Source organism: Schistocerca americana, chromosome 3, assembly GCF_021461395.2.
Source record: "Schistocerca americana isolate TAMUIC-IGC-003095 chromosome 3, iqSchAmer2.1, whole genome shotgun sequence".
Taxonomy (NCBI): Eukaryota; Metazoa; Arthropoda; class Insecta; order Orthoptera; family Acrididae; genus Schistocerca; species Schistocerca americana.
The window spans coordinates 774,211,985-774,239,809 of NC_060121.1; the positions used below are offsets into that span (position 1 = coordinate 774,211,985).

Below are 27,825 nucleotides of genomic sequence, written 5' to 3' on the forward strand. Positions count from 1 at the left end.
GGGAGCAAAAGGCTATTTACAATTTGTCAGAAACCAGATGGAAGTTATAAGAGTTGAGGGGCATGAAAGAGAAGCAGTAGTTGGGAATGGAGTGAGACAGGGTTGTAGCCTATCCCCGATGTTCAATCTGTATATTGAGCAAGCAGTAAAAGAAACAAAAGAAAATTTGGAGTAGGAATTAAAATCCATGGTGAATAAATAAAAACTTTGAGGTTCGCCGATGACATTGTAATTCTGTCAGACAGCAAAGGACCTGGAAGAGGAGTGAAACACAATGGACAGTGTCTGGAAAGGAGAATATAAGATAAACATCAACAAAAGCAAAATGAGGATAATGGCATGTAGTAGAATTAAATCAGATGACACTGTGGGAATTAGATTGGGAAATGAGACACTTAAAGTAGTAGATGAGTTTGCTATTTGGAGAGCAAAATAAGTGATGATGGTTGAAGTAGAGAGGATATAAAATGTAGACTGGCAATGGTGAGGAAAGCGTTTCTGAAGAAGAGAGTTTTGTTAACATCGAGTATAAATTTAAGTGTCAGGAAGTCGTTTCTGAAAGTATTTGTATGGAGTGTAGCCCTATATGGAATGAAGCCTTCGAAATGTGGTGCTACAGAAGAATGCTGAATATTCGATGGGTAGATCATGTAACTAATGAGGAGGTACTGAATAGAATTGGGGAGAAGAGAAATTTGTGGCACAACTTGACTAGAAGAAGGGATCGGTTGATAGGACATGTTCTGAGGCATCAAGGGATCACCAGTTTAATATTGGAGGACAGTGTGGAGGGTAAAAATCATAGAGGGAGACCAAAAGATGAATACACTAAGCAGATTCAGATGGATGTAGGTTGCAGTAGGTACTTGGAGATGAAGAAGTTTGCACAAGATGGAGTAGCATGGAGAGGTGTATCAAACCAGTCTCCGGACTGAAGACCACCACAACAACAACAACAACAACAACTGTTTAAAGTGGTGCTCATCATTTGCTGCACACATTTGCAATCTACTGTGTAATGAATGTCTTACATGATGCAGTACATCTGGTGTAATGTTGCCACAGGCTGCCTCAATACGTTTCATATCCTCTGGGGTTGTAGGAGCATCACGGTACACATTTTCCTTTAACGTACTCCACAGAAAGGTGTCTAAAGGTGTAAGATCAGGAGAACAGGCTGGCCAATTTATGCATCTGACAAATCCTATGAAACACCCACTGAACATTCTGTCAAGGGTCAGCCTAGTGTTCACTGCACAATGTGCAGGAGCACCATATCATGCTGATACCACATGCGTCTACATGTTTCCAGTGGGACATTTTCTAGCAATGTCAGCAGATCATTTCGTAGAGACTCGATGTATTTTGCAGCTGTTTAGGTGCCTTCAATGAAGTGAGGACCAATGAGATGGTAACCAATTACTCTGCATCAAGCATTTACATTCCACAGTCAATGTCACTCTACTTGTCAAAGCCAGTGAGGATTGTCCATGGACCAATAATGCATGTTTTGTAAATTCACTGCACCATGGTTTGTGAAACATGCTTCATTGGTAAACAGGTTGAACTGCAACGCCTTCACTGTTAATGCCCATTGACAGAAATTCACTCGGTTATTAAAGTCATCTCCATGTAATTGCTGATGCAGCGACACATGATACAGGTGAAATTTGTGATGATGAAGTATGCGCATTACACTACTTTGACTCATTGCACTGCCTCTAGCAATGCCACGTGAACTCACGTGTGAGTCCATAGCAACAACAGCTAACATACCAACTGCACCTGCTTCTCCTGTGATAGATTTGTTATGGACCCGTTTGTGTGTTGTGACCATACCTGTTGCACACAATTGTTTGTAGATGCTTTCAAATGCACGGCGCGTTGGATGATCTCTGTCCAGGTACCTTTCTGCATACAACCTGCACACTGCAGCTGCATTTTGTCTACACTCACCATAGATGAGTATCATCTCTGTCCTTTCAGAGTTAGAATAAACCATTTTCGCAGTTCTGACAACACTGTACACACTGTTGTACTTGCGACCTTCTCACGTTCCTACTGTGCGTATTTTTCTTCTTATTTGTGTACAGTACACTATCACACAGTGTACTACAGTTATTCTGAGTACAAGGACTAATTCAGCAAGTGCAGCATGCAGACACTGAGACAGTCAAACTCGTAAACATTGTAGTCTTCGTAAACATACCCCTACAGATCTTGTTTGTTAAAACATGCAACTGAATGTCTGAGGTTTCAAGCATCAACTTTACATTACAAATTACTCCAGATGTACTTAACATTTTACAATGTAACAAACAGCATTGGTATTTGTTTCTATTTTCAGTTGTGCTAAAAATACTAACAGGTTTCCATTTTAAAAAAAAGCATAAGTCTGTACTGAAAATCAAACTTCCGTACATTTCTCAATGGTTTGTGTTAACCAATTCCATCAACCCCTCTCCTCACTTTTGGTCTATGGAATAGGTTATTCAGTGTTTGTTGTGGTTTGGGAGATGTTTCCAGTGGTAATGTTAGGTGACCCACCTTCTATTGCATTGTTATAAATGAGGGAGAAGATTGGAGTCTTGACCTAAAAATAATATGCTGAGGTGTAACATGTCATTTGTAGAATGAAATGTTCCACGTCCTTAATCTTCACTGGCCAATGAAAGATGTTCATAGGTTAAGATAGTTAGTACATAGGAAGTTTTGGGAAGTTTTTGATGTTTTGTGAAGAACGGAGTTGGGCTGATACTGTGCTATTGGCACTTCTGTCTGCTGGGTGGAGTCATTTGTTCTGAGGAATAGCTAGCTGTCTTATATCAATATGAATTCAGAGTTGGACACAGAATTAGCTAAGGAAGTCTTAGCCATAGAATAGCGCCTGAAGTAGAATTCCATTATCACAAATACAGTCTGATTTTTATTTCCCTTCTGCTTCCTTGGGATTTACACCAAGTTCCATACTTTGAAATACTTTCAGCTTGTAGCTGAGCTGCTGTCAGAGTACTAAAAGCAGCCCATGCTAATTTCTCTCATTGATTGAGGTAAGAACCCTTGTCTTGTAAGTTGTCCTTCTACCTCCCTCTCAGGACATAATAAAGTTTGTTAATCTTACAAACATTCCTCTTATAGTTCTATCAAAAGGTTTAAATTATAGCCCCAGACCAATATTAGGACTTCCTATTCATAGACACAATGACTTGACAGTCAAAGTCATCACCATGTTAAAAACACAGTTTCAGTCAGAAAGTAATCATAATAATGATAGCCGGACTATAGATAACTTAAATAAGAAGTTAAAGAGGTATAAAGCATTAATCATGAGGGCAGATAAGGACAGCACTGTGGTCACTTTATGTGGTGATGATTATGTCAATGAAACAGAAAAATTTTTCTCTGAAAAATGGATAAATAAAGTGAATGCATTTCCAAAAAAAAGTTTCGTGCACTACTAATATGCAAAATTCAAGACTGATTTTCTACTCCCTAGTATGAGGAGGGAAAATAAGACATATATAGTCATCAACCCTCAAAGGCCAGACACACATGCACAGGTAAAGCTACATAAAAACGACAAAAACATGAGTCCTGTATCCAATAAGACACAGAGTACTAATGACCTGATAAATGCTACACTAGCACAAATGTTTTAGATACTACACACATTTTACAAGCAGTATTGTACAAAAAATATGTTCGAGTTTGTTGACAAAGTTAAGGATATAGTCATACCAGCTCATTCCATCTTTGCAACCCCAGATGTGGTGAATTTATACACTAATTATGTCTGTCCATGAGACATTACAAATCATTAAGAACAAAATTATAAAACACTACAAAAAGGCTACAGCAGTAATAGCTGAATCAATGGAGCTTCTAGAACTTACATTATCCTACAACTGTTTCATGTTCCATGGTAAGATAGACCACCAATTAGAACGGCTAGCCATGTGAAATTCTCAGCATTATGGCTGAGATTTTCCATAATCATTTGGAACATCAATTTTTCACTGGCAACCCTGCAGTAGCCAGGAAAGTTCTCTATTATTACCGTGAAGTGGATGATGCCATTTTGTTAGTTAAAGGAGATCAAAGTAGTGCTAATGATACAGTGGAGAGTCCGAGTGCTACAGCTGAGCATGAAAATAAAGGAGTCATCAACTATCTCAACATTACAGTTACAAGAGACGTGGGTAAACACTGTGTTAGAGTGTACAGGAAAACAACCTGTGCAGACATTATAATTAACTCAAAGTCTTGGCATCCAAGAAAAATCAAGATACCATATTTTCAGTCCATGATTAATAGGTTATTAAAACTGCCACTAAGCGAGCACGAGATGAATAAAGAAATCGCTATTATAACGCAAGTTTCAGTGAGCACCAGTTATCCAGTCCCAACAATAACTAAGCTACTATAGAAAATTAAAAGTAAACAACAGTGTAAAATCAGTGGCAGTGCACTAACAGATGAAAGGGAAGACAAGAAAGTCATGTACTTCTCCATATGTTATAAAGGATGGGTTTCAGCCATTACTGCTAGACAACTTTGCAATAGCAATTTCTGTATAGGGTTTAAAACTAATGACATTATCCATTTCAGACTGAGGTACCATCTGAACAGAAAAGCCTCAAAATTCATGGCAGCAGGCATAGACAAACTAAAGTCCAAGAGTTTACATAGGTCAAACAGGCACGATGTTTGAAGTCTGAAATATGTTTAAAAGAGCATGCTTTAATTCACAATAATAAAACAGCATTTGACGAACATCTTCTAACACCAAAGCATGCTGTTGGAACCATTGATATGCATTTGGAAGTACTGCAGAATGAACCTAAGGGACACCTCCTCTAAATGTCGGAAGAAAATGAGATTTTTACACATGACCTGCAAGAGCCTGGCAGCACATTAAACCAGCAAAATGATTTTATCAATAGTACTTTTATTAGAAACTCTGAAGGCCTCTTTCAATTGTCCGTCTCGACGCATCACACATATGAGTAACAACCCCACTCACTGATAAGAGACAGCAAGTAGCACTTTGATTCATACACCATCGTGGCAGCAGCACAACGGCATGCACACTGGTTTCCGTAAATACTGTACAATTCTGTGCCATAGGCTACCACACAGAATCAAATGCAATTGCCATAACTGTTACATTCTGTTCTCTGTTAACTTTAGTTGCTGAACAGTTTCGCTTTTATAATTTATTGTTTTACACTATTCATCATTTTATACCTCTTTTCTTTTTAATTTTAATATTTAATGACACTTAAGTCAGTTCTTGGTACTATACTATACATAATTTCACTTCTATAATTTTACAATCTTTATGTCTTTTACTATTTATGCATCCATTGTTCTATAATTTTAATATTTCAATGAGAATTTTTATAAAATTTTACTTTTTATACCTTCAGAGCAAGACTTTATGGTTTTACATTTTCAGTGTTTCACACTAAACATTTTAAGATGTTATTTAAGGTTTAGTTACTTTATTTCCACTTTTATAATTTAGGCACTATTTTATCCCTTTTACAATTTTTATGCAGCCCTTGGTCTATGCTTTTAATATTTTAATGAGAAATTTATACATAATTGCATTTCTGCAATTTTAGTGTAAGACCCTCTATTGTTAAACCTGTAACATCCCTACCACTAGCCCTCATCCCCCATCCCCTACTCCCTGCCGTCTTTTACCACTCTCGTTACCCTTTGCACTATTTTATAATTTTATGCTGCTTACAGTTTATGCACTCATTATTCTACACTGTTAACATTTTAATGAGTATTTTTACATAATTATACTTTTTTTATAATTTTAGCAACACTGTTTTTGCTAAACTCGTGACATCCCTATCACTCTCCCTCCTGCTCCCTCTCGCCTCTCTCAATCACCCTTGCTTCATTTTTCCTTTTCCTCCCCTCTCCCCTTCCCTACTCCCCTACCACCACCAGATATCTATTTAAAACACTGATCACATCTGCAAACCACAGTATCCTGAGATGAGTTTCTGAACAGACAAGCCAGATTGCTGTTGCAAAATTCATGTACATTTTTCTGCTTATTGCACAATATTAAATGATAAATATTTAGTTTCATTTTTTTCAGATCTGAAGATGATCCAGAGTGATCAAACCACATCATATAATTATAAATACATAACTGATACTGAAGAAACAACAACAACTGCTTTAAATATCAATACACCTGCTGATTCTCTTGGGACAAATATGTCAACTATACAGCAGTACTCAATAAAAGTTGATCATCATCTATTTAAAGTTAAACTTGATTATGTTAAGATATTAAGTCACTGTTTACTGTAAATGTACCTAGAGATTACCTAAAAATACAAAGCAATGTAAAATATAGGTAACTTAATAAGGTTTGCTAAAAATGATTTTGTTTACTTTAATTATTTCAGGAAAGTGCAAATAACAAGAGTCAATCCAGGAGTCAGGTGGAATAAATCTAGGTCAAAATTCTTTGTTACTGTTCATCACTTTGCAGACTGTAGTGATCTTACAGAAACACAAAAAGAAAAAAATTGATTATCTGGTTAAGCTTAATACCACTCACCAACGCTCAACATGCATGTTGTGAAAACACATTCTGGCAGTTTCACGGGTAAACAGTTTAAATCCACATTGTGTATCACGAATCCCTCTCACAGCAAACAGCCAGACAAGAAAATGAAATCCATGCATCAGTAACGTGCGAAACATGGACCGGGTAGCAATGGCCTCCTCCTCCAAGTGTGCACGTGATCCACATACTACAGCTATTCTACCTTCAACACCATCTGGTTCCTTTGTGTAGTCACCTAGCAACAAACAATAAAACTCAAATACTGTTTTTTTCCAAAGAACAATACAAAAATTACTACTACTACTACTATTGCTATATAACATCATAATCTTCCTAAACTCCTTCACTGCTATGATAACAATCACAGATATGTCCACAAAAAATCTAAGAAAACACGCAGAGAGAGAATGACGAAATTGAGAAGACTTATTTTGCTACTAGATATTAAAATAACTTACATAAAGTTTGATTAATAAGACATGTTTGTTTTCTCTCCTTTTGAATCTACATGTTGTTGTTTTTCTGGTCTTCAGTCCTGAGACTGGTTTGATACAGCTCTCCATGCTACTCTATACTGTGCAAGCTTCTTCATCTCCCAGTACCTACTGCAGCCTACATCCTTCTGAATCTGCTTAGTGTATTCATCTCTTGGTCTCCCTCTACGATTTTTACCCTCCACGCTGCACTCCAGTACTAAATTGGTGATCCCTTGATGCCTCAGAACATGTCCTACCAACAGATCCCTTCTTCTGGTCAAGTTGTGCCACAAACTCCTCTTCTCCCCAATTCTATTCAATACCTCCTCATTAGTTATGTGATCTACCCATCTAATCTTCAGCATTCTTCTGTAGCACCACATTTCGAAAGCTTCTATTCTCTCCTTGTCTAAACTATTTATCGTCCATGTTTCACTTCCATACATGGCTACACTCCAAACAAATACTTTCAGAAACGGCTTCCTGACACTTAAATCTATACTCAATGTTAACAAATTTCTCTTCTTCAGAAACACTTTCCTTGCCATTGCCAGTCTACATTTTATATCCTCTCTACTTCAATCATCATCAGCTATTTTGCTCCCCAAATAGCAAAACTCCTTTACTACTTTAAGTGTCTCATATTCTAATCTAACTACCTCAGCATCACCTGACTTAATTCGACTACATTCCATTATCCTTGTTTTGCTTTTGTTCATGTTCATCTTACACCCTCCTTTCAAGACACTGTCCAATCCGTTCAACTGCTCTTCCAAGCCCTTTGCTGTCTCTGACAGAATTACAATGTCATCGGCGAACCTCAAAGGTTTTATTTCTTCTCCATGGATTTTAATACCTACTCCAAATTTTTCTTTTGTTTCCTTTACTGCTTGCTCAATATACAGATTGAATAGCATCGGGGAGAGGCTACAACCATGTCTCACTCCATTCCCAACTACTGCTTCTCTTTCATGCCCCTCAACTCTTATAACTGCCATCTGGTTTCTGTACAAATTGTAAATAGCCTTTCGCTCCCTGTATTTTACCCCGGCCACCTTCAGAATTTGAAAGAGAGTATTCCAGTCAACATTGTCAAAAGCTTTCTCTACGTCTACAAATGCTAGAAATGTAGGTTTGCCTTTCCTTCATCTTTCTTCTAAGATAAGTCATAGGGTCAGTATTGCCTCACATGTTCCAACATTTCTACGGAATCCAAACTGATCTTCCCCGAGGTCGGCTTCTATCAGTTTTTCCATTCGTCTGTAAAGAATTCGTGTTAGTATTTTGCAGCTGTGACTTGTTAAACTGATAGTTCGGTAATTTTCACATCTGTCAACACCTGCTTTCTTTGGGATTGGAATTATTATATTATTCTTGAAGTCTGAGGGAATTTCGCCTGTCTCATACATCTTGCTCACCAGATGGTAGAGTTTTGTCAGGACTGGCTCTCCCAAGGCCGTCAGTAGTTCCAATGGAATGTTGTCTACTCCGGGGGCCTTGTTTCGACTCAGGTCTTTCAGTGCTCTGTCAAACTCTTCACGCAGTATCATATCTCCCATTTCATCTTCATCTACATCCTCTTCCGTTTCCAGAATATTGTCCTCAAGTACATCGCCCTTCCACCTTTCTGCTTTCCCCTCTTTGCTTAGAACTGGGTTTCCATCTGAGCTCTTGATATTCATGCAAATGGTTCTCTTTTCTCCAAAGGTCTCTTTAATTTTCCTGTAAGCAGTATCTACCTTAGCCCTCGTGAGATAAGCCTCTACATCCTTACATTTGTCCTCTACACAATCTACATGAATTTCTAATTTCCAGTTATGTCTGAGCGTGATTTGGTGAGGACATCTGCGTCAGAAAACCAGAAAACAGAACACACTCTGAAACATAGCTCCAGAAACAATCAACATAACAACTATCTCGGTATCTTATAGTGTGGCATTTGCTGTGAGTAGATTTCTGCAGAATGCACTGTTATTCATTTAACGAAATATTCTTATTTCTCATGTTTGCACAATAAATCTGTTAATGACTTCAGCTGCATTACTCCAGAAAATAATCGCATAAAACAATATGGCGAATGGTAATATACGAAATAAGACTGGATTTTGTGTACACAGTAACATAGTACGAGATACTTGTAAGTACAACCCATGCCAAACTGAGTTTTTTTACTGTATTATTCTCGTAGTCCTTTCAACTGGTTAATTCTCTGAAAACTAGACACATTGAAGGTAATTGCTGTTGCAGCTGTATGCAGTTTTATGCGTACAAGCTTCATTACACAATAGCATCAGTAAGTTTCAAAGACAAGTAAAACTGTCTCTCTTGACTCAACAGTGGGTTTTTCACATTTAGTGATGGAGTGCAGATGACCCTGAGTGTTCATTTCTGTCAGTAGTCATGGACACATATTAGGATGTGTACTCACACTGAATTATTCTTGAAATTACAGGAATGAGAATTAATTTCATCATCTAGACCATAGTCCAGGGTAAAAGCAGGACTCATAAAAAGTTTATTTAAATGTTGTAGCATAACGAAATGAGTAGTTTGCTCATTAAATAAAGGAAAGGCAATCACTCTTCTTGGACAGAAACTGGAAGAAGACCAAGAACAAGATGGAGAGCTCAGGTGAGGGAAGATTTGAACCAAAGAGGATTACAATGGGAGGAAATGTGAACAACAGTCTTTGCACGAAATGAGAAGATTGGAAGAGGCGCTGTGAATGACTTGCATAAGAAGAAGAAGAAGAAGGACTCACCTTTAGCAGATTGAGGTGTGGCAACCAGACACACACATAACCGAACACAGTATTAACAAGCTTTTGAATTCTGGATCTCCTTCTCGCACAATGTCCACACTTCCACACACACCGTACACAAACTGAACACAAGAGGTTTGATTTAGTGTGTCACCAATAAAAAACTCTGTTAGGTGTAGGATACAGCTCTTTGTTCAACACTGCATAATATTTTGTAAGCTGTCTACATGATTCCTTGTGCATCGAATCAAGTTTGCCCATATTCTTTGTTTCATCTAGTGAAATTTCATTTAGGCCCCTAATTAGTATAGCTACAAATTTTATCCCCTCTCTCATTCCACCCAATACAACTCCTCAATGCAGTCAAGTTGCAACCCCAACATTGCGTATTCAGCCAGTACAATATACATGTACAGGTGTGTGGGTGGGTGCATGTGTGCGCACACACATGCAATCCAGCTAAAAAAATGTCAAAATGCCAGCAAGTTTTCTGTCCTGCTTATGTGTCTGTCAATAATGCAACAGCTCTACTGCTTGGTGAATTGTTACCTTTGCCCCTAAATTGTTTATGTTTCACCAGGATTTTCCATTGCCATATGTTATAGCACTGGGAGAGCACTTAAAGATCTTTAATGTTAGGGCCACCTTTCAAGATTTTACAAAACAAAGAAAGAAAACTTTGTGGTGAAAATTTTTTATTGCTTGCCAAAACATTCACCTTTGGAATTTATACAGTTTTGCATGCATTAAAACTAATTTTGGTAACATTTTTTCCCACTGTGTTTGCATCTAAAAAATCTGCTTTTGGAAGGATTCTACATGTCCTTTAGATGACAAAAATCTCCATTCATACATTTTTAATAACATAATGGAATAAAAAGAAGTCATTAAGCAATAATTCAGATAAATAAGGGCAATGAAATATTAATTTCATGATTTTCTCCTTCAAATAATCAATTGCCTGACAGACACCACTGTGATGATAAAGAACAACACATTTTTGGTTATTTTCCTGATTTTATCTCTTCAGTAATGGACAAATTCCAGTTTAGACACAGAACAAGTGATCATTTTCATGTAAGTGCTTCACGAACAAACAACTTTTCTTAGTTTCAGCTAAACTTGGAGCAACCAAACAGCTGATTTCAGCTTCATTTCCAGGGAGTATGAATATATCCAATTTTCATCTCCTGCTATGAAGCTGAATACAGATTTTGCATTTCCTTGGTTGAATTATTTGAGAATTTCCTTACAATTGACAAGTTAACATTTTTGAGCTTTGGCAAAACTATGTGGAAGCTATCAAAAACAGATCTTTTTCACAGCTGAATGTTCATGCAAAATCTAATTTACTGCAATTTTCGAGATGCCTATCAATGTCTTTCAGAACGACTACTGATTTTGATCTACCTTTTCTGAACGCGAATCATAAAAAATCACCAAAAGGAAAGCTTCATGCGAAATCTACATTTCTTTAGAATACTGTTTCTTTAAAAATTCATGGTAAACTAACTACTTGGTCAATTTCTTAGCTGACATATTTTAAGACAATAACACTGTCACATTTCAATAGTGCCACCTATAGTTAAGTCAGCATGAGTTGATCCCTGACAGCTGCAGAGGACTGCGTGTGGCAGATACATGGGACTACGTCAACTGATAATGTAACGCAATTTTGTAAACGTCTCTAAGCAAATGCCCTCATGTTGTCAGGGCTCCATAGCCAGCTAGTGTTTTAGCCTGCAGCCACTAGCACTTCACAGCTGAAAGCTGCCAACAATGCTGCAAGCTGTCAAGGATCTTCTTAGACGGCCTTGGCTATAGTGGTTGTTTATATAAACACGTGGCTCCTAAAAGACAAATTTAGAAAGGTCAAGAATGAGAACAAAGGCATTACAAAACACAAAATCTTGGTGCAGTTTCTCTGTGCAATTTTACCTCATAGGACATGAAATTGTGTTGTGTACACAGTCAAGATGTTGATGATTCATTCTTTCACTCACGCACACCTCACATGTATGTGGAATGAATCAAGCAATACATTAACAGACAGAAGCAGGCGTTGCAGGCTACTTATGTAAAGTACGCTAACAATAAATTCTGACCAATTCTAAGTTACTCACAATTATAATTATGGGAACTATTTAAAGATTAGTTTGTATGTGTATATGTATCTTGGGAGGAAAACATTTGTAATAAAGTTCTTGGAGAATGTAAATACTTTAATTTGAAGAAAGAGAACTTCTCAGCCAAGATCGCATGTGTAAAATCGCCTTACTTGGTGCTTTTGCACCAGTAATGTACTGTATGATCTGTAATACGGCATGGATGAACTTGGCGTAGCACTTTGTAAATACTGGTTTACCTTTTAACATACTGTACATACTAGTTTTAACTTTGACATGCCAGTGCATCTTACATCAACTATCGAGCGAATTAAAATTTGAAGAAAATTTATATGTCAAACTGGGTACAGTTATTAGCCCATACAAGGATCAGATGATGGTTACTCTGTTTACCAAAACCAGTTGTCATAAATAAATGTGGGATACCGTCTTTCTTCTAGTTGATTATTTACAGGTCACCCCTTATTACTCAGCATGAGATTTTTTAGGATTTTAGGACTTTAGGATTAAAGGAGAACACTCGTCGAAAGACAGAAGCACTTAGTTCTCATTCCACGTGGGAAAAAATATACACTCCTGGAAATGGAAAAAAGAACACATTGACACCGGTGTGTCAGACCCACCATACTTGCTCCGGACACTGCGAGAGGGCTGTACAAGCAATGATTACACGCACGGCACAGCGGACACACCAGGAACCGCGGTGTTGGCCGTCGAATGGCGCTAGCTGCGCAGCATTTGTGCACCGCCGCCGTCAGTGTCAGCCAGTTTGCCGTGGCATACGGAGCTCCATCGCAGTCTTTAACACTGGTAGCATGCCGCGACAGCGTGGATGTGAACCGTATGTGCAGTTGACGGACTTTGAGCGAGGGCGTATAGTGGGCATGCGGGAGGCCGGGTGGACGTACCGCCGAATTGCTCAACACGTGGGGCGTGAGGTCTCCACAGTACATTGATGTTGTCGCCAGTGGTCGGCGGAAGGTGCACGTGCCCGTCGACCTGGGACCGGACCGCAGCGACGCACGGATGCACGCCAAGACCGTAGGATCCTACGCAGTGCCGTAGGGGACCGCACCGCCACTTCCCAGCAAATTAGGGACACTGTTGCTCCTGGGGTATCGGCGAGGACCATTCGCAACCGTCTCCATGAAGCTGGGCTACGGTCCCGCACACCGTTAGGCCGTCTTCCGCTCACGCACCAACATCGTGCAGCCCGCCTCCAGTGGTGTCGCGACAGGCGTGAATGGAGGGACGAATGGAGACGTGTCGTCTTCAGCGATGAGAGTCGCTTCTGCCTTGGTGCCAATGATGGTCGTATGCGTGTTTGGCGCCGTGCAGGTGAGCGCCACAATCAGGACTGCATACGACCGAGGCACACAGGGCCAACACCCGGCATCATGGTGTGGGGAGCGATCTCCTACATTGGCCGTACACCACAGGTGATCGTCGAGGGGACACTGAATAGTGCACGGTACATCCAAACCGTCATCGAACCCATCGTTCTACCATTCCTAGACCGGCAAGGGAAATTGCTGTTCCAACAGGACAATGCACGTCCGCATGTATCCCGTGCCACCCAACGTGCTCTAGAAGGTGTAAGTCAACTACCCTGGCCAGCAAGATCTCCGGATCCGTCCCCCATTGAGCATGTTTGGGACTGGATGAAGCGTCGTCTCACGCGGTCTGCACGTCCAGCACGAACGCTGGTCCAACTGAGGCGCCAGGTGGAAATGGCATGGCAAGCCGTTCCACGGGACTACATCCAGCATCTCTACGATCGTCTCCATGGGAGAATAGCAGCCTGCATTGCTGCGAAAGGTGGATATACACTGTACTAGTGCCGACATTGTGCATGCTCTGTTGCCTGTGTCTATGTGCCTGTGGTTCTGTCAGTGTGATCATGTGATGTATCTGACCGCAGGAATGTGTCAATAAAGTTTCCCCTTCCTGGGACAATGAATTCACGGTGTTCTTATTTCAATTTCCAGGAGTGTATATAAAAACAAAGATGAGGTGACTTACCGAACGAAAGCGCTGGCAGGTCGATAGACACACAAACAAACACAAACATACACACAAAATTCTAGCTTTCGCAACCAACGGTTGCCTCATCAGGAAAGAGGGAAGGAGAGGGAAAGACGAAAGGATGTGGGTTTTAAGGGAGAGGGTAAGGAGTCATTCCAATCCCGGGAGCGGAAAGACTTTGCCCAAACTCTTTGCCTTTACAAATGTCTGCTTGTGTCTGTATGTGTGGATGGATATGTGTGTGTGTGTGTGTGTGTGTGTGTGTGTGTGTGTGTGTGTGTGTGTGTGCGAGTGTATACCTGTCCTTTTTTCCCCCTAAGGTAAGTCTTTCCGCTCCCGGGATTGGAATGACTCCTTACCCTCTCCCTTAAAACCCACATCCTTTCGTCTTTCCCTCTCCTTCCCTCTTTCCTGATGAGGCAACCGTTGGTTACGAAAGCTAGAATTTTGTGTGTATGTTTGTGTTTGTTTGTGTGTCTATCAACCTGCCAGCGCTTTCATTCGGTAAGTCACCTCATCTTTGTTTTTTTATATATATATAGACACACACACACACACACACACACACACCAGATGATGTGACTTACCAAACGAAAGCACTGGCACGTCGATATACACACAAACAAACACAAACATTCACACAAAATTCAAGCTTTCGCAACCAACGGTTGCTTCGTCAGGAAAGAGGGAAGGAGAGGGAAAGATGAAAGGATGTGGGTTTTAAGGGAGAGGGTAAGGAGTAATTCCAATTCCGGGAGTGGAAAGACTTACCTTAGGGGGGGAAAAAGAACAAGTATACACTCGCACACACACACACACACATATCCATCCGCATATACACAGACACAAGCAGACATTTGTAAAGGCAAAGAGTTTGGGCAAAGTCTTTCCGCTCCTGGGATTGGAATGACTCCTTACTCTCTCCCTTAAAACCCACATCCTTTCGTCTTTCCCTCTCCTTTCCTCTTTCCTGATGAAGCAACCGTTGGTTGCGAAAGCTTGAATTTTGTGTGTTTGTTTGTGTGTCTATCGACGTGCCAGCGCTTTCGTTTGGTAAGTCACATCATCTTTGTTTTTAGATATATTTTTCCCACGTGGAATGTTTCCCTCTGTTATATATATACACTGTGCTGGCCAGACTAATAATGCCAATGCTATTTTGCAGCAGGTAGGCTAATTGTGGAGAGGGTAGTGTCGGGTGGGATGTATAGAAGGAGAGGGTGGCGAGAGGCAGGGAGAGGGACAGGGGATTTGTGGCTAACAGCTTGGAGTTAGCCAGCTAGGAATGCAGGAGGGAGGAGTGGCAGGTATACAGGCCTGCACAATTGTACAATGCAGCAGAAGCAGCACACGATGAAGGCAATGTGTGGACACGAATGGCTGGGGGTGACACGACAGACGAAGGGGAAACTGTTGGGTGGAGAGTGCAAGCTAGCAAGTTTTCTTTTCTTTGTGTGTGCCTATCAATAACTTAACACTTCTGTTTTTTGGTGAGAGGTCTACTTTAATCCTAAAGTATTTGGGAAGAAAACAGCCGCTTAAAAATAACAGCTGTTATACTAATCATCTGCTGTTTTTATCTAATACATCAAACAAAGTATTTACATAATTTTACACAAACAACTAGCAGCTCTTCATATACTGGCTGTGCCAAGCACTGTTGAATACAAGCACTACAATTATGTAGAATTTACATCACTGGGTCCAAATATTATATACAAAGAGTGACTATATTCTTTTCCTTTGTTTTTGAATAACTGAGGACTTTCAATTTCCTGCCTGATGTTTACTGCCAACTTGTTACTGACTTCTGTGCCACAGTAAAAAACCCCATTATGAACTCTAGATAAGGGGGCATACTCTGTATGGAAATTATTTTTAGTCCTAGTTTTGGGGTTGTGCATTGCCTTTGTGAACCCAAAGTCACCCTTGTTATTAACCAGAGATACAATTAGGCAAAATGTTGAGTTACAAACTTCATGAAATGTTCACATGTCCCACATCTGTAAACTAAATACTTTTCTAAGCTCACTTGCACTTGTAGTGTGAGGCTCTATGAGTCCACATTCCATTCCGCATCATTCCACCTCAGTGATGGTTACTGAATATTTTGGTTGCATGTGATTGATTTGTGAGCTGCTGTGATATGGATTTATTCAAATTCAAAAAAGGAGTAGTGATGTGGAACATATATTTGCTTTGCACATAATTAATTTCATTACATAATATGAGCTCGAATTCTGTACCAGAGGGTGTATGCGTGGAAGCAATCAGAGCCAACATAGCAGACCTTACAGTGTATTCTCACTGGAAAGGAGTACACGGCCATCAGGAAGATTTCAGATCATTGATAGAATAATACTGCCACAGACTCCCCAAGTTAAAATGAAGTTTCCCTGCAATTACAGGATCAACACTTTCACATGAGTGGGGGAAGAATGCAAAGTAGTGTGAAGCTACTTAATTTCTGACACGCTCTACAGAGAGTTTCAGAGCAGAATGTGAGACAAGTACTTAAGGGAAAAGATTTACACAAAATAGCAGTTTCTCTCCACTAAAACTAGGATAAATCTTCTGGTTTTTTTTTTTGGGAGGCATGCCTCAGGACCACACACTCAATGGAAGCCGATAAAACCAACAATTTATGGCGAGAATCCATTTACTAATTATGACAAGAGCTACAGAGAAGCTATCAGACTCTCCCTCATGTTGTATTACACAAAAGGCAGCTTCAATATTGATGAATCATCCAAATAGGTACAGCAATGCCACCCCTTGGTGTTACAGGTTGAGGCGCAGCTTTGCACCTTGTTTCACATCTCACAAAACTGTCTGATGTGCGAGGGCTTCATGTTAGCATTTTACTGGCAGTAACTAAAACCAGTGAAGCCACTGGGTTTCAGTAAATAATGTTAAGGCTATAATATTTGATGAAATTTTGCAAGTCATGAAATAATGTGTAACACTAACAAGGTAAGATTAACATTTGGCTCTCACTGCTTCTGTACCTGGCACATTTGTAATTGAGGAATAGTACTTTGTATTGTTTTATAAAAATGAAAATAACCAATTTTTGGCAATATAATGTAATTGGATAGATAAAAAATCTACTCACCAAGCGGCAGCACGAGAACACACACATAAAAAAGTGTTTTATGTATGCAAGCTTTCTGTGCCAGTGGCTCCTTCTTCTGGCAGAAAGGTTGAAAGGGAAGGAAGAGGTATTCTCATCCTGTCCGGTATGACTCCCCTGACCCATGGTTCTGGGTGACTTTTCCAAACTCTACCCCTTTTCATTCACCCCTCTTCCTTCCCTTTCAACCCTCCAGCTGGAAGAGGGAGCCACGAGCTCCAAAAGCTTGCATGTGTAAAACTTTTTTTTATATGTGTATTCTTGTGCTGCTGCTTTGTTTGTATTTTTTTTTTTTTTTTTTTTTTTTAGGTAGCCACAGCACTTCAAGGTAAATAGTTTCCTTTCAAAAGTCAAATTTATTCTGACTTGTGCATGAATCAAAACCTTTCATTAAAAATGCAAGGGTTTCTCACTGCTTTAACTATGCTATAGAGAGATCATACTGTGTGCTTGTGCTTTTTGAAAATGAGATGCACGTAGAAACTTCAGTCAGTGGGATGATATGCAGCGCCAAGGTAAGCGGATTTAAGTGGGGGTCCATTACCACACTATCTGGGCACCAGCAAGATGTAGCTACATGTCTTACCCACTCACCTTATCACAGAGGTAAAGGCACACTATGCTACAATTTGGTGCATTGGCCAGGAAATGTTTAATTCATTGTTTTCATATTTTATGCTTGCAGGTAATAAATGTTTCCACACTGTTTGGATGTGGTGCTCGGAGTCAGAATAGACACATAATATGACTGAGCAAACTGACTCACACATTGCCACTCAACCAGAGATTGGTTGTGGTACGGTTAGAAAATGACATAGAGCACTTTAGCAGTAGCTGGGAAGTGCAACACAGGAGTGCATGAATGGCTCTCGATGAAATTCACCCTTGTTGTGAGTCAACTTGACCACCACTATGCCGCAGAAGTACAAGATGTGATTACTGCACCATCTCAAGAGATTAATACAAAAGGCTCACATTGGATTAATCCGAAGAGTCGCAGCATCGCACAGGAAGCGAATCCATCACATGCTGACACAAGAAGACATATGCAATTGCAAGCGGTCAGCAATATTAGCATCGTTTGTGGAGCAAGGTATATACAGTTACAGTTCCTGACAATCTACTACAAACACTGTGGAGCAGCAGGCTGCCATCACAAGTCAAAGCGATCATGGGGTCACAAATGGAAATGTTGTTGGACACCGTAAAGGAGCTCGCCAATCAAATTCAAGAGGCCATTGCACTTCCACAGGTTAATACAGTGGCAGTGCTGGGCACTAGAACAACAGTGACAGTAACAGTTGGGTGCAAATAGTTTGACTCATTGGCAGCACACAGTTCAGTACGATGCTATCACAAAGGTTTAGGGAAAGGGGTAGAGTTTGGAAAAGTCACCCAGAACCTCGGGTCAGGGGAGACTTATAGGATGGAATGAGAAGGAAAGTCTTTCCTTCTCATCCCAACTGGTAAGTCCCCCCTGACTCGGGGTTCTGAGACTCTTTTCCAAACTCCAACCTCCTCCTAAACTCCTCCAGTCCTTTTCCTTCGGCCCTTTTCCTTCCCCTTCAACCCTTCTGCCAGAAGAAGGAGCCACTGACTCTGAAGCTGGCATATATAAAACACTTTTTTATATGTGTGTCTTCCTGCTATCATCTGGTGAGTAGATTTTTTATCTATCCATTACATTATATTGTCAAAAATTGACTATTTTCATTGTTATAAAACAACACAAAGCACTAAACACTTCCTCAATTATAGTTGTGCTTGGAAAGGTAGAGGATGTTATCGCCGAAGATAAAAACAAGCTGATCGTCGACCAATGCTACGTCATCGAGCATGGAACAATCTATATGCTGGTAACACCATAGGTTCAGTGAACAAGTACAAAAATGTACAGCACCATGTTCATACTAAAATGAAAGCAGCAGTCAGTAGTAGGCAGAACTGACTGCCCCACAAAGTTATGGTGCCTGTTCATTAGTGATACAAGGTCCCATCCAGATGTATCTGATAGACACCAGCTCAGATTTAAACATCCTACCAAGAACTTCAGTGCACAGCTGTAGACTGCCTATGGCATTCCGTTTATATGTTGCTAATAACTCGTCCACTTCAACACATGGAATACCATGGATCGAGTTGAATTTATGACTGCACCACCCGTTCAACTGAGACTTCACTATCACCAATGTTACGGAGCCGATTATAAGAGCTGACCTCCTGGAACGTTACTGGACTGATGACAGCAGGCCTTCAATACACTATTGGATGTGGTGCTCGGAGTCAGAATAGACACATAATATGACTGAGCAAACTGACTCACACATTACCACTCAACCAGAGATTGGTTGTGGTACATCATCAGAACATCAGCGCACAGTGTTAAGCTGATGCAGGCATCTGTAGTGAAGTATGCCTCTCTTCTAAGACAGTTTCCAACTTTGAGCAGACCTCCATGCACACCTACACATATATCATATAATACGGTGCATAGAACTGAAACTACAGATGATCCTCTGGTATCTTGTAGGTCCATGCATTTGGCACCTGATCATTTGGCCATCGCAGAATTTGACGGGATGCTTAAGAAAGGAATAATCTGACCATCATGTAGCCCATGGTTACCTGCACTGCACCTCTTCCTGAAGAAACGAAGAGGCTGGCATCCACGCACTCAACTCCAGAACTGTACCTGATCACTATCTCATGTTGATGTTGCGTGACTACAATTACATGCTGCATGGCACAACAGTACTCAGTGTTTTGGCTCTGAGCACTATGGGACTTAACATCTGTGGTCATCAGTCCTCTAGAACTTAGAACTAATTAAACCTAACTGACCTAAGGACATCACACACATCCATGCCCGAGGCAGGATTCGAACCTGCGACCATAACGGTCACGTGGTTCCAGACTGCAGCGCCTAGAACCGCACGGCCACACAGGCCAGCTTCAGTGTTTTGGACTGTGCTCAATTATACAAGCAAATATCCGTGGTGGAGGAAGACATTCCCAAGGTGGTGATGATTACCCCATTTGGGCGTGTTGAAAGCAGATTCATGATGTTTGGAATACGAAATGCTGCCCAAACCTGGTAAAGGTTTATCAATTCCACTCTGCAAGGACAGTATGTGAGAAAAGTGCAAATTGTGTTTCACATGTTCGATGTTTTTGGAATCCATGCCACTTAGCCTGGAGGATCATCCTGTTCAACGTATAAAGGATATTAGACAGGAGTTTTGTTGATCACTTCTACTATCCTTCTTGTAAACGGATCCTGGACATGTTCTTTTGTTCGAGGGTCTACAATAGATTATAGTTAGAAGAGGGGAAAATGCAGTACAGAATTTGACAGGGATTCCATTGGGCCCTGGAGCTTTATTCAGTTTTAACAATTTCAGATGGTTCTCAACACCACTGACACTAATATTTATTTCATTCATCTTTTCAGTGGTATGAGAATTAAATTTGGGCAATTCTCCCGGGTTTTCCTTTGTAAAGTAACATTTGAAAATGGAGTTAAGCATTTCAGCTTTTGCTATACTTCCCTCAATTGCAGTTCCTGTCTCATTCAGTAGGGACTGGACACAAACTTTGGTTCCATCAAAGCCTTTACATATGAGCAGAATTTCTATGGGTTTTGTGAAATATTATTTGACAATATTCTGCTACAGTAGTTACCTGAAGCCATCATGCACTGCTTTCTGGACAGCCAAACGCATTTCATTCAGCACCTCTCTATCTGTACCCCTATGCTTTGTTTCACACAAATTAAGCAGTAGATTTTGTCTTTTTTAAAAATTTCTTTACAGTGATTGTATACCATGGAGTTTCCTTACCATTATTAACTGTTCTCCTGGGCGTACATCTATACAGTGCATGATCAATTATTCTTTTATACTTAGACCATAGTTCCTCTTTTTGCATCTGCCCTGCACTGGAAGTTTCACGTTCCTCACTGAGATATGACACTGCTGACTTTTTATTACTTTACTGCAGATAATATCTATCTGCTTGTTTTAGTTGTCTTTGGTACTTAAGTAATCACTGTTGCCACAAACGAGCGTAGTTACTGATACCAGTTTCGATGTGGACATCCTCAAAGAGGTCAGGTCCATTTGTTGCCGTTACATCCAATATACTGTAGTTCCATCATGAGTGGGGTTCCTAACTATCTGTTCTAGGTAGTTTTCTGAGAAGGCACTTAGTAATGCTTCACAGGATGCCTTGTTGTTGTTGTGGTCTTCAGTACAGAACCTGGTTTGATGCAGCCCTCCGTGCTACTCTATCCTGTGCAAGTTTCTTCATTTCCAAGTAACTACTGCAACCTACATTCTTCTGAAACTAGTTAGTGTATTCATCTCTTGGTCTCCCTCTACGGTTTTTACCCTCCACACTGTCCTCCAATACTAATTTGGTGATCCCTCGATTCCACAGAAACATGTCCTACCAACTGATCCTTTCTTCTAGTCAGGTTGTGCCACAAATTCCTCTTCTCCCCAATTCTATTCAGTACCTCCTCATTAGTTACATGATCTACCCGTCTTATCTTCAGCATTCTTCTGTAGCACCACATTTTAAAAGCTTCTATTCTCTCCTTGTCTAAATAGTTATCGTCCATGTTCCACTTCCATACATGGCTACACTCCATACAAACACTTTCAGAAAAAACTTTCTGACACATAAATCTATACTCGATGTTAACAAAATTCTCTTCTTCAAAAATGCTTTCTTTGCCATTGCCAGTCTGCATTTTATATCCTCTCTACTTTGACCATCATAGTTCTTTTGCTCCTCAAAAAGGAAAACTCATCTACTACTTTAAGTGTCTCATTTCCTAATCTAATTCCCTCAGCATCACATGATTTAATCTGACTACATTCCATTATCCTCATTTTGCTTTTGTTGATGTTCATCTCATATCCTTCTTTAAAGATAATGTCCATTCCATTCAACTGCTCTTCCAGGTCCTGTGATGTCTCTGACACAATTACAGTGTCATTGGCAAATTGCAAAGTTGTTATTTCTTCTCCATGGATTTTAATTCCTACTCCAAATTTTTCTTTTGTTTCCTTTACTGCTTGCTCAATATACAGATTGAATAACATCGGGGATAGGCTACAACCCTGCCTCTTTCCCTTCTCAATCAGTTCTGCCCTTTCATACCCCTTAACTCTTATGACTGCCATCTGGTTTCTGTACAAATTGTAGATAGCCTTTCACTCCCTGTATTTGACTCCTGAAACCTTCAGAATTTGATAGAGAGTATTCCAATCAACTTTGTCAAAAGTCTACAAATGCTAGAACATAGGTTTGCCTTTCCTTAATCCATCTTCTAACATAAGTCATACGGTCAGTACTGTCTCACATGTTCCAACATTTCTACAAAACCCAAACTGACCCTCTACCAGCTTTTCCAGTTGTGTGTAAACAATTTGTGTTAGTATTTTGCAACCGTGACTTATTAAACTGATAGTTTGGTAATTTTCACACCTGTCAACACCTGCTTTCTTTGGGATTGGAATTATTATATTCTTCTTGAAGTCTGAGGGTATTTCACCTGTCTCATACATCTTGCTCACCAGTTGGTAGAGTTTTGTCAGGGCCAGCTCTCCCAAGGCTATCAGTAGTTATAATGGAACGTTTTCTACTCCTGAGGCTTTGTTTCAGCTTAGGTCTTTCAGTGCTCTGTCAAACTCTTCATACAGTATCATATCTCCCATTTCATCTTCATCTATGTCCTCTTCCATTTCCATAATACCGCCCTCAAGCACATTGCCCTTGTATAGACTGTCTAGATACTCCTTCCACCTTTTTGCTTTCCTTTCTTTGCTTAGAACTGGTTTTCCATCTGAGCTCTCTTTTCTCTAATGGTCTCTTTAATTTTCCTGTAGGCAGTATCTATCTTATCCCTAGTGATAACACCCTAATGAAACTGTAATCTGGAGATGAATCTGGTGAGCTATAGAAGGACCGAATTATCATTTTATGCCAATTGCTGATATTGAATCTTGCCCAAATAAAGTCTCTGCAGCTTCAGTTTCTATCTCAGTCGATTTGGGTTTCTTGACTGTTGTGACAAATACACCACCTCCAGTTCCCAATTGCCTATCCTTTCAATATTCACTTACATTATCCCCCCCCCCCCCCCCCCAAATCTCACTGCTGTAAATATCAGGTTTCAACCAGCTTTCTGCAACTAGTATTATGTGAGCTCCACTGCTTTTCAGGAGCACTTCAAACTCTGGCACTTTGTTGCAAAAGCTTCGGCAGTTAACCATTAGGATTTTAATACTCTCATTTGTGGCAGGTGTTTCTTTTGGCCTTCCACTGACATTTTTGTGTTTCCTAAAGCTATCACAGCTAACATAAAAAAAATCCTTGTATCCTGCGAGTCAGCTATGTAAGTAGCAGCCTCTTATGTGTGGTGTACACCTGATCCATTTAGGGGGACTCTACAGTTCTCAACTCTATGGCGCAGCTTATCTTGTCACAGAAGCATTGAAGTCCCTGGTTCAGTCCTTCCATTTCACATAGAAAATGTTGTGGGGATGGCAATCCAGACTGAGTTTTATTGAAAGAAAACTTAGAAGATGCAGCTGATCTACTAAAGCCTACACTACATTTGTTCGTGCTCTGCTGGAGTATCCATACCAGACAGAACTGACAGAGGACATCGATGTTGTTGTTGTGGTCTTCAGTCCTGAGACTGGTTTGATGCAGCTCTCCATGCTACTCTATCCTGTGCAAGCTGCTTCATCACCCAGTACCTACTGCAACCTATATCCTTCTGAATCTGTTTAGTGTATTCATCTCTTGGTCTCCCTCTATGATTTTTACCCTCCATGCTGCCCTCCAATGCTAAATTGGTGATCCCTTGATGCCTCAGAACATGTCCTATCAACCGATCCTTTCTTCTAGTTAAGTTGTGCCACAAACTTCTCTTCTCCCCAAACCTATTCAATACCTCCTCATTAGTTATATGATCTACCCATCTAATCTTCAGCATTCTTTTGTAGCACCACATTTCGAAAGCTTCTATTCTCTTCTTGTCCAAACTAGTTATCGTCCATGTTTCACTTCCATACATGGCTACACTCCAAACAAATACTTTCAGAAACAACTTCCACAACTTCCTGACACTTAAATCTATACTCGATGTTAACAAATTTCTCTTCTTCAGAAACGCTTTCCTCTCTACTTCAACCATCATCAGTTATTTTGCTCCCCAAATAGCAAAACTCCTTTACTACTTTAAGTGTCTCATTTCCTAATCTAATTCCCTCAGGATCACCCGACTTAATTCGACTACATTCCATTATCCTCGTTTTGCTTTTGTTGATGTTCATCTTATACCCTCCTTTCATGACACTGTCCATTCCGTTCAACTGCTCTTCCAAGTCCTTTGCTGTCTCCGACAGAATTACAATGTCATCGGCGAACCTCAAAGTTTTTATTTCTTCTCCATGGATTTTAATACCTACTCCAAATTTTTCTTTTGTTTCCTTCTCTGCTTGCTCAATATACAGACTGAATAACATCGGGGAGAGGCTACAACCATGTCTCACTCCCTTCCCAACCACCGCTTCCCTTTCATGCCCCTCAACTCTTATAACTGCCATCTGGTTTCTGTACAAATTGTAAATAGCCTTTTGCTCCCTGTATTTTACCCCTGCCACCTTCAGAATTTGAATGAGAGTGTTCCAGTCAACATTGTCAAAAGCTTTCTCTTAAGTCCACAAATGCTAGAAACATAGGTTTGCCTTTCTTTAATCTAACTTCTAAGGTAAGTCGTAGGGTCAGTATTGCCTCACATGTTCCAACATTTCTACAGAATCCAAACTGATCTTCCCCGAGGTCGGCTTCTATCAGTTTTTCCATTTGTCTGTAAAGAATTCGCATCAGTATTTTGCAGCTGTGACTTATTAAACTGATAGTTTGGTAATTTTCACATCTGTCAGCACCTGCTTTCTTTGGGATCGGAATTATTATATTCTTCTTGAAGTCTGAGGGTATTTCGCCTGTCTCATACATCTTGCTCACCAGATGGGTACATTGCCCTTGTATAGGCCCTCTATATACTCCCTCCACCATTCTGCTTTCCCTTCTTTGCTTAGAACTGGGCTTCCATCTGAGCTCTTGATATTCATACAAGTGGTTCTCTTTTCTCCAAAGGTCTCTTTAATTTTCCTGTAGGCAGTATCTATCTTACCCCTAGTGAGATAACCCTCTGCATCCTTATATTTGTCCTCTAGCCATCCCTGCTTAGCCATTTTGCTCTTCCTGTCGATCTCGTTTTTGAGACGTTTGTATTCCTTTTTGCCTGCTTTATTTACTGCATTTTTATATTTTCTCCTTTCATCAATTAAATTCAATATCTCTTCTGTTACCCAAGGATTTCTACTAGCCCTCATCTTTTTACCTACTTGATCCTCTGCTGCCTTCACTACTTCATCTCTCAAAGCTACCCATTCTTCTTCTACTGTATTTCTTTCCCCCATTCCTGTCGATTGTTCCCTTATGCTCTCCCTGATATTCTGTACAACCTACAACCTCTGGTTCTTTCAGTTTATCCAGGTCCCATCTCCTTAAATTCCCACCCTTTTGCAGTTTCTTCAGTTTTAATCTACAGTTCATAACCAATAGATTGTGATCAGAGTCCACTGGCAACTCAATTTGTATTATTATGAAGTATAGGTGAGAGTGTCATGGATATGAGACACAAGTTGGGATGGCAATCACTAAAATAAAGGTGTTTTTCACAGCAGCAAGATCTTTTTCATTAAATTTCAATTGCCAACTTTCTCCTCCAAATGCAAAAATATTTTCTTGACAACAACCTACATAGGTAGAAATTATCATCATAATAAAATACGAGAAATCAGAGCTCATAAAGAAAAATTTAAGTGTTGGTTTTCCTGGATGCTGTTTTGAGAGTGAAACGGTAGAGAAATACCATATTTACTCGAATCTAAGCCGCACTTTTTTTCCGGTTTTTGTAATCCCAAAAACCACTTGCAGCTTAGAAGGAGTGCAAAGTAAGCGTAAGTTCTGAAATATGTTTGTAGGTGCCGCCACAACTAACTTCTGCCATCAAATATATGTAGCCGGCCTGGGTGGCTCAGCGGTTCTAGGCGCTACAATCTGGAACCGCGACCGCTATGGTCGCAGGTTCGAATCCTGCCTCGGGCATGGATGTGTGTGATGTCCTTAGGTTAGTTAGGTTTAAGTAGTTCTAAGTTCTAGGGGACTGGTGGCCTTAGAAGTTAAGTCCCATAGTGCTCAGAGCCATTTGAACCATTTTGAATATATGTAGCGCTACACAGGCATGCTTTGCAGGCACAAAAATAAATACTGGCCCAAAACCTCTGCGTCAGTAAATAAATTAAAAGAAAAGGTAGAAGAATGTAAACATTATGCCATGTATTCTTTCGTGTTTGCTGCTATCTCATTTAAATCCTGTCTGCCCAATAAACTATGAAACTAGAGTGAGACAACAGCAAACACGGAAGAATATACATATCATGTCATGTTTATATACGTATTATTCTTATGCTGAATAGTGATACAGTAGGAAAAGAGGCACGGCAACTGACTAGATTTTTAAATCTAGGATGACTCTAATTTCTGTGCAGAATGTAATGTACTAAAGAGGTGTTTGCAAAGATTTTCAAACGGAGAAAAAATTTTGCTAAACTCTCGTTCAGAACCTCTTCTATCATACGCAGTCTATTATTTGGTTCTTGTTGATTATTATCAAAGAAAGTAGCAGTGTGAGTAACAACAAATAGCAGTCTCTTGCCATTGTTTCGCTTATGAGGCAATTCCTCTCTTTTTGTTTTTATTGTAAGCCGTGGTAGTGCGCACAAAAGCAAGTCATGCCGCGAGCAGCGACAGGTCGTAAACACTCTTTATCAGAATGTGACAAACAATGCATGACACATTAAAATAATGCAGTTTCAGCTTAGAGTGACGTAAACACCTATAACAAAGAGAACGCCACTTATCAGATCAAAGCAAAATAAGCAATCGATTCACGAAGCACATGAAAAAGGAAGGGTACCCGTACAAATAAGGACGGAGCGCCTGACACATAGCAATGGCTACTTGGTAAAGCTTAACTGTCAAGCTTATGACTTGAACCAAGCCACTGTAGCTGTATCTTCATCCATTTGACCTAAATTGTGTCTCATGTTACAATGGACCAACTTTGTTTCGATTTGGAGGTGCAGTCTAAAACTTTTCTCCACCCTTGAATTTCGAGTCTCAAATTTCAGGTGCGGCTTAGACTCGGGAAATTTTTTTTTTTCCTTGATTTCGAGTCTCATTTTTCAGGTGCGGCTTAGATTCAAGTAAATACGGTAGTCTGACAGTGGTTCAATGAACCCTCTGCAATACACTTAAGTGTGATTTGTAGAGTAGTCATGAAGATGCAGACGTAGCTGAAATTTGTTCATGGGATATGCTCTGAACTGTAGCAATACGCTGCTCGGTAACCTTGTTAGAAAGCTTGGTCACTGCTGTTCTATAACTGTTGATCACATTCAAAATTAAAGGAGTAATTTGTTTTACTGTTTACTGCACAATGACTGTCCAGTATATCTTCAGTTCATCTTGCTTGTACTAGTCCAACTGCCAACAAAAATTAACAAGTTAGACCAGTAGCCATAGTGGGATTAAATATTACATGTCTACACAGTTAT

At 40.1% G+C, this 27,825-nt stretch overlaps 1 protein-coding gene across 1 annotated transcript in view; it reads right to left on the minus strand.

Moving 5' to 3' along the window:
* The window catches only part of LOC124607311 (dolichyl-phosphate beta-glucosyltransferase), a 114,060-nt gene that overhangs the window by 20,873 nt on the left and 65,362 nt on the right, over positions 1-27,825 (minus strand). Inside the window, exon 5 of the mRNA XM_047139608.1 lies at positions 6,593-6,836. Within this exon, the coding sequence (XP_046995564.1) occupies positions 6,593-6,836 (244 nt within the window). The remainder of the gene's footprint in view (positions 1-6,592; positions 6,837-27,825) is intronic.